This window comes from Leptodactylus fuscus, chromosome 2 (genome assembly GCF_031893055.1).
Source record: "Leptodactylus fuscus isolate aLepFus1 chromosome 2, aLepFus1.hap2, whole genome shotgun sequence".
NCBI lineage: Eukaryota > Metazoa > Chordata > Amphibia > Anura > Leptodactylidae > Leptodactylus > Leptodactylus fuscus.
Window position 1 is genome coordinate 42,359,564 of NC_134266.1, and position 11,118 is coordinate 42,370,681.

At 40.0% G+C, this 11,118-nt stretch overlaps 1 protein-coding gene across 1 annotated transcript in view; it reads left to right on the forward strand.

The window, feature by feature from the left end:
• The window catches only part of PUDP (pseudouridine 5'-phosphatase), a 209,793-nt gene extending 200,142 nt beyond the window's left edge, over window positions 1-9,651 (forward strand). The window contains exon 4 of the mRNA XM_075263657.1: window positions 9,392-9,651. Within this exon, the coding sequence (XP_075119758.1) occupies window positions 9,392-9,568 (177 nt within the window). The 3' untranslated portion in view covers window positions 9,569-9,651. The remainder of the gene's footprint in view (window positions 1-9,391) is intronic.
• Window positions 9,652-11,118: the final 1,467 nt, after the last annotated feature.

The window sequence follows — 11,118 nt, forward strand, 5'->3', positions numbered from 1 at the left end:
GGGCCATTTTCTTGTGGCCGCTTACACGAGTGCATGCAGGGGAAAATTATTTGCATACCGCAGAAAATCGGGCATATAACAGGAACAGCGGTGCAGAGAAGACTTTTAAAGGTAGGAGAAGAATAGCCTTTCTTAAGGCTATTCCTATGTGTTATTCTTAAAAAATGGATTCTAATGATAGAAGCCCTTTAAAGGGATCATATCATTAAAACTCAATTTTTTTGTAGCTAACACGTAGGAAAGCCTTAAGAAAGGCTATTCTTCTCCTACCTTTAGATGTCTTCTCCGCCCTGCTGTTCGGTATAAATCCCGGTTTTCGTTGGTATGTAAATGAGTTCTCTTGCAGCACTGGGGGCGGGCCCCAGTGCACAAACAGCACTGGGGTTGTTCCCAATGCTGCGAGAGAACTCTCCAGCACCGCCTCCATCTTCTTCTGCAACGGGGTCTTCACCGCGTCTTCTTCCGGCGCTCGCTTCAAACTTCTATGCCTCGGGCCTAGGGCAAAGACGACTGTGCATGCCCAGCGGCATTAACAGAAAATGGCCGCTTACAATACAATACCGGAGGTGGCGCTGAATATTTCTCTCGCAGAATTGGGGACACTCCCAGTGCTGCGAGAGAACTCATTTGCATACCGCCAAAAATCAGGATTTATACCGCACGACAGCGTGGAGAAGACATCTAAAGGTAGGAGAAGAATAGCCTTTCTTAAGGCTATTCCCATGTATTATTCTTAAAAAATTGGATTCTAATGATAGAAGAATCCCTTTAAAGTAAGAAGTAAAGTCAGACAAAGATGTTGCCTACCTCAATGGAAAGGATTAATTAAAGGATGGTTTATTAACTTGCAAAGGATAAAAAACCGGTTACGTTTGCAATTGTTCATTTTGAAAGCACCCGGACAGATTGATGGACACAGAGACACCACTGTCAATAGGAAATAGACATCACAGGGTTTTGTCATGCTGTGTAATTCTGGAAAAAAGACAGTTTTCTTCTCATAATGGAAGTTAATAGAGTTTAACAAGCACTAGGAGTCTAATGTACAATAAGAGCTAGAACATAGATTTGTTTCCATTCTCTTTTGTTCACAAACTGTTCGACTGATGAATTTCTGGGGCTGGGACTAAAGCTATGCTGACTACAGCTATAAATAGGAAAGGCTTTGTCATTTCCTCAGTTTTGTGTTGGGGCTTGTGTTGTGAGTTGTTAATCCTTCAATTTCGAATTCACAAAGAAACTCATCGCTGGCTGAAAATCAAGTTTTCAAAAATAATTTTTGTTCTTGATTTTTCTAATTTTCTCATTTTTCCAAATTTGTATGTATTTATTAACAGTGAAACAGTAGCTTGCAAGACACAAAAGCTTACGTCTTCAGAATAACACATGAATTTACATAATAAAGCATACTGGAAAAGTTCAACAAGTTGAAGTTGAAGAAAAATTTGACTATGAAAAAAACATACAATGGTATTTGACTTTGACTGCTACAGTATTGTGTTGATTTAGGATGGAAATCCAAAGGTAGTCAGATTTCATAGGCCTAGTTCTCCAGCCTTCAAGTAAGTAGTCTTAAAGGGGTTGTCTAGGTAAAAATAGACAACACTTTTAACTTTTAAATCAGCTGGGGGCATTGAAAGAAATAAAAAAAAAAAAATGCATATTCACCTGTCCCCAATTCTCCGGTGTCCTCCCAGCTAGGGTTGAGCCGATCTTGACTTTTCAGGATCGATTTTAAAATCCAATTTCCGATCATTTTTCATTCGAACCCGATCTCGATCCCAATTCCAATCCCAATGCAAGTCAATGGGATTATTTAATTAATCGGAGATCGGATTTTAAAAGCAATCCTACACTGTGTAGTGAATCCCTAAAGTAGCCATAGGATTTTTTTTAAATCCTCTGGCTACTTAGTCCACCCTGGTGTCCACTTACCTCTAGAGATGACTGGTCCAGTGCCTTCCTTCTTCTTTGCTTTGCTGCTGCTCCCTGCCCCCTCCCTGCCAGGTTAGGAGAGTATGGGTGGGTACTGGGAGGGGAAATGTCACGTCTCCCCGCCCTGTACCCGCCCACACTCTCCTAAGCCACAAGCCCCGCCTACCTAGCCCTTTAAACACTAACCAGGGAGGCGGGGCAGCGAGGCAAGAAGAATGAATGGAGGCAGCTGGCGCACAGGGGGTTAAGGCTGTGTGCCGGCTGCTTCCATTCATTCCTATGGAACTGCAGCGGAGCCTTCACACAGAGTATACAGCGTATACTCCGTGTGAAGGCTAAGCAATGCATTGTGGGAAAAGATCACCGATCTCGATCCCACATAAAAAGATCGTGTTCGGAATTCCGATGGCGCTCGTGAGATTTTCTCGACCGCCGATCGGAATCCGATCTTTTCATAACACGAACGCTCATCCCTACTCCCAGCACATTCTGATTATTCTGCTCCACCGGCTTCTCCCGAGTCTCTTCTGGAGTTCCGCTGAAGCTGCTGATTGGCCTCAGCAGTCATGTGACTGCTGAGGCCAATCAGCGGAACTCTGAAGAGACCCTTTCAGCAGAAGAACCAGGAGGACACCGGAGCTTCGGGGACAGCAGAGTATGAATTTTTTTTATTTTTTTTCAATGCCCCCAGCTAAGTTAAAAGGGTTGTCCATTTTTTTGCCTGAACAAGCCCTTTAATAGACAAGGTAATGCATGACCTCTTTACTTTAAATAAACTTCATTGCTGTTGGAAATTTTGACTTCTCTGTGGGAGTACTGAGCTTGTCTGATTGGGAAAGCATTTACCTGAGCTTTGAAGAGGTATAAATTGATCACTTTTAAGATTATACAAATTATTTTGGAAAAATTTGGAATGGAATAATTTTGGGAAAATGTTAACATTAGTGGATGCACTGCGAGACTCCCTCCCTATTAGGCCCATTCATTTGGAGCTAATCCGGAGTGGAATGCCGCCACAGTATGCCAGTGCACTGCATCGCCATTCCGTCACTGCTAGCCACACGATATATCCACATGCTGAATCCATTTTCCGCCATGTGACCATACCCTTAAGTTGCATATAAAGAGATTTGCTAATTGTGGAGCCTTTTATATTAGGTAAGGGTTTGATTAGTATCATCCAACAAGAATTAATACAGGTAGTTTAGTTTTGACAGTCATTAAAACACATCAGTAATAAACTCCTTGGCACTTGACTCTTCACTAGTGGGTGCTTTGGAACTGATCCAACTCCCAACTCAATTTGAGTATAAAGAAAAATTGGGATGGCCTTCCACATACTTTAACCCCATAAATTCTGCAGTAAGAGGCACACTATCGAGCAACACAACCAACAAGCTAGGGCCCTAAGAATTGGGTAGGAGGGAAAAAGCACAGATGGGCTTGCGCTCTTATTGGGATAGGTGTATCATTCAATGTGGTGTATCAGTCTAACCCTCCAAGCTAAGGTGGAAAATAACCACTTCCCAAAGTTTTGGGGAATCCACAATAACATATAATGATGTAATCGTCTGTAGTGAGGGTCGCAAACACCCCTGTGGGACCGACCGGCAACCGGAGGCCATGGATAGTCGGTGATGGAGGACTGGCTGGACACTGAGGAACAGTGATGAAAAAATGGGTGGCACACTCCTCAAAGGCAGAGACTGTGATGTAGGTAGAAATGTACTTTATTGGGTAGGATCCTACCAATAAAGTACATTTCTACCTACAACACGGTCTCTGCCTTTAAGGAGTGCGCCATCACTGTTCCCCAGTGTTCTGCCAATCCATGCTAGGTCCCTATATATAGATAGCATGTGGGTTGTGCTGTAATATACTGCTTGTTATGTCCAGACCCTGCAACATCGATACCAAAGCTTTACCTAAGGTGTTGTCTTAAGATTGATTAGTTTTAAGAAATGTAAGTGATCCCTTCAATGTAAACTGATCTATTTCTTATGTGCAGCACCTGTACAGTGAAGTTGGTGGCAAATGTTTTTCCTAATATGTTCCTTTAGCATTAGTAGGAGTCTAAATTGTAATATTTTCAGTTTCTGGTTATACGGTAGCTTACCTTTTAAGAACTGCTCTAGAAGCTCTTGAAGATTCTTTAGAATAAGTAAAAATATTCTCATTTTTCTGCTTTTATATTTGCTGCAAAATGTTCTGCTCAGCCTGCATCTGTCACAGTGAATAAGAGTCACATAAACTTTTTATTTTGTAACGCATTGTATATTTATTTATGTAATAACAACAAAAGGCAAAACCACCAGTATATTAGTATAAGAATCCAGGCTCCTTTGTTATGGTTCCTTACATATTTCCACTGAATTTTTTATTTGCTTTTGTGAACCATGGTCTTTGATGCCTTCTATAGGATTGAAATTAAAGGCACAGGCATGTTTCGACTGATACTGTAGCAGTGCAGGATCCCAAAGGATTTCAGTGACATTCTAGTCATAAAAATGAGATGAATAATTTTGTCAAACAGAAAGAGAAAAACCGGTGACACTTGAAAACACCATTTTGCACTTAATAGAGCAGCTGGTAGTTATCACGTAAGAAGAAGAAGAAATCATTGTCCACTGGTGTAGAAATACTTGTATGCGCGGCAAGATCAGGATTTTACTTTTTAATGTCTTTGTCTACTTTTACAGACTTTTTGTGTAGTTTTTTTTGCATCGAAATATGGCAAATTTAAAGAAGTTATAATGTTTTATTTATATACTATAATACATATGTACAAATCTATTTTGCAACAGCGAACCATATGTAGTTACACTCCAATCCATCTGTCCCATACAATCCTTTTTAATGGCACCCATTTGGAAGGTTAGCAAAAATTAGGAGTCGAATACAAGGAAATATGACTGCAGAATCAGACTACATTGGATTTTTGTAGTCTGTTACCGTAGAAATGCCTATGTGTACAGCGGCTATGGACACACTGGGGAAGATTTATGAAAACTGGTATATCCATTCCAGTCTTCCTATCTGCGGCACCTGTGGAGGGTGCGCTCTCCATTTATGATGAGGCGCATGCGCACTGAAGTTTTTGCCAATTTGTAGCTAGCATAGATTTTGAGCATCAGTATGCTGGCGTAAATGATGCTAAATTTATCGCACCCACACATCACCATCCATGAAAGTAGCATGTAGCATGAACGTCGCAAATCAGAAAAAGTTATATTTTTGAGTAAAATCTTATGCAACTTTTTATGCTGTTTTATCTGGATTGGGCTTGGGGCTAAACCTGAGAATGGAGTCTAACCCTCAAATCACACATCCAAGTTTAACCCGTGAAACTCAATCCTGATTTCCCGGCCTGGACTTTTTGCTAGGAGAAGGACTCCTAGTATCATAGTTATCTATTACAGTATGGGGCAGTATGTTGCTTGGGGAAAGGGACATCTAGCATCATAGATTATGTTTATCATGCCAGGAGTTCCTCTCCCAGCAGGCAGTTCAGGTTGGTAAATTTAGAAAACACACAAACCGAGTTTCAAGGGTGAAACTTGGTTGTGTGACACTAGGGTTAGGGGTTATCTGGTATTCACCCTGTAACTCACATGCAGGGATTTGGACTTTACCACAGGGAACCCTCAGTTCTGGCAATACGGCAAACAAGCAGAAGATCAGGGCAGGCAGTGGACTGGAAAACAAGATTAATCATTATCAAGTCAAGTAGAACAGCCCACACAGTAAAGAAACCAGAATCATATTATTGTTCAGGCCCAACCAGGGTCAGCAGGGTATTGGATAAGGCAGAACAGTATTGCCATGCTTGACCTCTAAGGAACCAAGGGTCAGTGTGTGCACGAGAGCACCACAGATCCCAGCTAGCCACATCTACTGTGCTGTGAGAGGGCAAAGAAGCATTAAAGAGGTTGTCCAGGCAATTTTTTTTATTGCCAGGAAAACTGGGGGAGGTGAAAACAATAAAAAAAAAACCTACTACTCACCTGTCCCCGATGCTTTGGTGTCCTCTTGGCACATTCTGGTCCTGCTTCTCCAGCGTCTTCTCAAACTGTTCACTGGCTGTGACATCATGAATCCTTTCCACTGAAGCCACAAGACCACTGAAGCCAATCAGTGACCTCAGCAGGTCTTAAGAAGAGACCCGTGGCATCACAGGTAGTGACAATGCAAGCCCTCGGCCTCAGTGGTCACATATAGCTTGGACTTCCTCCAAACGTCAGCGCGGGACTGAGAAGACCGCACAGGAAGGCATCGGAGCACCGTGGAAAGGCGAGCATGAATGTTTTTTGTTTTTTTTTCACTGCCCCCAGTCTATTTAAAACTTAAACAGCTTGGACATTTTTGCCTGGACAACCCTTTTAAGTCAGACAAGGTGCTGAGGTCACCAAGAAAATTCAGGCAAAGCTCTGGTCGGTGAGAGTAGAGCAACGGCTTAACCAGCGGACAATGACAACCAATTGCAAACCATTATATTTATTTGATGAATTAGAAGTGGAACACGAATAGTTCTGGTATTAGAGCTGGGCTTATGTCGGGAATGCTAATTGTGTCAGCTTTAATAATTGTATCTCAATTTTGTAACTATATCACAAAGAGGAAAAAATATATAACTAGATAATATTTTGTGCAGTGAGTAAAATTATGCAAATTCTCTGGATTTTCATGGGACTGCATTATAGAAGTAATGCTGTGATAAGTGAATGAGCAGCAAGCAATTTTGGCTGTGACCATTTGCATGAATATGAACAGACAGTGAGCACAATGGGCAGTTTGCCTCTAGCTAAACACATTTGAAAAGAACTATTGAGAGGTACATATTGGGAACAAAGAAAACACCTGACATTTAAATATATATGTAATGACACAATTTCGAGTAACGCTCCAGCAGCGCAGTGATAGAGGTTTGACAATTACTGAAGACCATTCCTTAAATAGCAGAGTCAAATAATTGGAATATTACAACTAGTTATATGTCTCTATTTATAAACTCGAGAAAATGGAGAAATATACTAACCTGGTTTTTTTCTATAAAATCTGGAATGGGTAGTGTGCATAAGAAGGTTTCCAGAAATGCTGAATAAACTAGGAACGTGACATGATAGATGAGTAGTAGACATGGAGCTCTTGGTGGTACAACAGCAGTGGATCGGTATTTTAGATTTAAATGAGTTACCCAGTTCATTAACCCCTTATGGCCGGCGTCCCACGTTGCAAAAAAAGCAGCGACATAAAATGTGGACTTCTAGATTTTTTTTTTTTAATGATACCAATGTTATAAACTCTGCAGTACGGTTGTGGTTGTGTTGTTTGCTATTTTTTTTTTTTTTTGCCCAGTTTCTGTATTTATTCATAACTTGTACAATTTTCAATAAAACAACTTTCTAAAAAAAAAAATTAAAACGTATGAAAATCTAAGGAAATGAAAAATTATGCAGAGTTTTAAAGTTTGGGTTTTTTTTTTTTTTTTTGTTTTTTTTTATAACCATTTTGATCAACTGCCAATGGATACATTCATGAATGCAGGAACTTTCTATGGCCTGGGACTAGTCAGAAACCCAGCCAAGATTTTCTTAGGGTAAGTTCACACGGAGTTTTTTGGTCAGGGTTTTGAGGCCATATCTGCCTCAAAACCCTGACCAAAAAGACGGCTCCCATTGAAATCCCAGCTCCCGGAAAAAAGAATCGAGATGTTCATTCTTCAGGCCGAGTTGCCTCGCGATTCGGCCTGAAGACACTCCCTCCTCCGGACTAGGCCCATTCATTGGGCCTATTCCGGAGCGGAGTGCGCGGCTGGATGCCAGTTCAGTGCACTGGCTTTCAGTCACGGCTACCGATTTGGACCGGAACCTGAGGAAGCCTCCGCTTCAGATTCTGGTCAAAAAACCCCGTCTAAACTTACCCTGGTACTGTGAGTTCCATTCAGTTTCATGGCCATTAGGGACCGCCTCAGGTTCTGATCCTAAAAACCCTGTGTGAACTTGCCCTTATTGTGGATGGGCTATTTTCTCATAGGCGTGGCCTGATAACCACATTAAAATAGAAGGTTGTAAGGTTTTTCTTTTTATTTCAGTTTTTGGGGCCAATGTGACTTTAAAATAGCAATTCTGGCATAGATTTTTTTTTTTTTTTTTTACAGTTTACAGAATTTGCCATGCTGGTTAAAATAATGGGTTAATTTTACAGTGGTCATTTTTTTTGTAGTGTAATAATTATAATGTGAAATTAGCATTTTTGCCAAATATTTATATTTAGTTTCTGTAAATTTTTGGTCAGTTTTGTTTATTCTCAGTATGGAATTTGACTATTAGTGGCCATGATTGCTACTATAATACATTGCAATGCAATATAGTTTATTTATTTTGCTTACTTGTATAGCACCAATATATTCTGCAGTATTTTACAGGCTTTGTCAGTTCAATATAGGACTCACAATCTAAGGGGGCATTCACTTGGGGTAATGCAGCGCTGATTCTTGCATGATAACTCACGTAAGAATCAGCGCTTTCAAAACAGAATCCCATTGACTTCCATGGGTTCCTTTTAACGTGTGCAACACATTGAAATCAATGGGAGGCTTTTTAACCCATTAATTTCAATGTGTTATGCGCATTAAACGGAACCAATTGAAGTCAATTGGATTCTGTTTCGCAGCGCTGATTCTTACGCTGATTCTTATGCAAATATTGTTGTCCTTGGTCAGATTTGAACCTAAAACTCCAGCCCTGCAAGGCCACAGTGCTAGCTGTATCTAACAGTACAATATACTATGCAATCTAATTGTATGAAAACTACAATAGAATGACCTAGGTTTGTTACAAGGGGGCCTTCAATAGACCACCTGTTGCAATGACAGTGTAGCATTTGCTCTCACCATCACATTGCAGGGGCAATGGTGGTGGTGGGGCTTAAAATAACAAACCTATTGCATGCCAAATTCTCTAATGACAGCTCCATGTAAGGTGTTAAACATCTGAAATCTGTGTTTGTACTATTTTATAATTGTGATCAACTCAAAATATCTAAGTAATCCTTAACCACTTCCTGCCCAGCGAGGGACAGGGGCAAGTGGCAATATTTGTGATGTGCTTTACTATGGTGAAGTTGACACCCTGCCGCAATGGACTCAAGCATTGCGGCAGGGTGTCATCATCACCATAGTAAAGCACATCACAAATACTGCCACTTGCCCCTGTCCCTCGCTGGGCAGGAAGTGGTTAAGGATTACTTAGATATTTTGAGTTGATCACAATTATAAAACAGTACAAGTTTAGAATGGTTCATTCCAATGTTGAGGATAAAATGGGTCAAAAAGAAACAATATTGGATTCTGGTTGATTCAGAGGATAAAGAACATCTAAAGTGCCTTGTGTCTCTTATATAATAGAATAGGACTATAACATTATTAGTGCTTTACTCTGTTTTTTTTCTCTTCTAGTGCCTTGTATTTGAGGATGCCCCAAATGGCGTTTTAGCAGCACTTGCAGCCGGAATGCAGGTAGTTATGGTTCCAGATGAAAATCTGAATAAAGATCTTACAAAGAAAGCCACTTTAACCCTGAACTCTCTGGAGGAATTTAAGCCGGAATTATTTGGTCTACCACCTTATGAATAAGATGCCAATAAAATTTCATTAGAATTTGTGATGTTTGTCATTAAAAATGGTTTCAAATGATCATTCATTCACTAATAGTTTCAATAAATATCTCAATCTCTTTGTTCTTCCAATTTTCTTTTTTTACTACATATTATAAAGTAAATTTGGTTGAGATTTATAAAATTATTTTGATGTACTGTTAGTAGAGATGAACAAACCTCACAAGATTATTTTTTTTTTTGCCAGATATTCGAGAGTTCGTCTACTTTTTAGTTTCTACACCTAGAACCAAAAGTGTTATCTCTATGCTCTGGGGTCTCTTCAGACCATACAGTATATCTTACTTGATCCAGGCCCAGGACTGTTAAAAGTGTTTCAGGTATCTGCTTTGACTTTGTGTATGGTCATATTTTCTCATTGCAAAAACCAGTAGTAGTCCTCCATCATGTTGGGATTCCAATGGCCTTGATATCTGTTCTCCATTGTAGAACTATCTATATGGAACCGCTTTTCATGTTTGTCACTTACATGTCCCAAATTAGGTGAAAAAAAGTCAAGATGGGGATGTAAGAAATGCATTTTCAATTACATTTGGCAGCCATGTTGTTCATACGCTATAAGCCTGTTGTCTACTAATTCAGCAGAGTTTTTAGCTCATCTGTTCCCAAGGAAGTTCTGCACTACCAGCACAAATACATCCCAAGCTGCAAGGTCCAGAGGGTTGAGTTGTGTTCTGAATGTGTCATCGCATTAGTTTGTTGATTTTGGGGCCAATAAAAATTCCACCCTTTATTTTAGCCTCAGTTTTCAGTGTGATAAACTTCTCCTTCATATACTGGAAACCATTTTCATCACCATCAAGGGCAATTACAACATTTTTTATTAAACCAAGTTTAATGTGAAGTGGTGGAAAATAAACTTGAAGAGGATGGACCAGTGATTTTTGTTGTACATTGTACTGACCAACTGTGTGCTCGACTCTGAGAGGTCATTGTCTCATATTGTAATGAGTGTTGTTATCACCACTGTTCCATAGGCACAAGAAACCCCTATGTTCTGTGTACCCCAACTGTAGATCAAGCAGCCACTTTCAGGTTAGCACACATTTTCTATTTATGTTCTAAGTATTTGATAATTTCCAAAATTAACTCCATAGAAGTATGGGGCTCTTTCATTCCAACCACATGAGCCAATGGAACAGATGATTTTTCGTTACCATTGAAAGACCGCTTTCAATCTTATTTTGCTAGAGTGGGGGCATTATAATGTGTGGCGGTACCAAGGTGGAAACGTATCATGAAAAAAAACACTAAAGTGGCCTTATACAGTATGGCGGCACTAAGAGGGCATATATAAGGGTACATATTCAACTACTGTTCAGCTTGGACGTTCTCCCATGTCACTGGATCTTTATTAAAAGTACTTGAGCACTCCACCATAGACGGTGCCATAGAAAGAAGACCAATACGAACTGATAAAGTGAATTTTATTAGTAAAATCATTTATAATATTAGATAATTGCTCTTTATAAAAAAAAAAAATTGGTTTTATGTCACATTCACACTGGA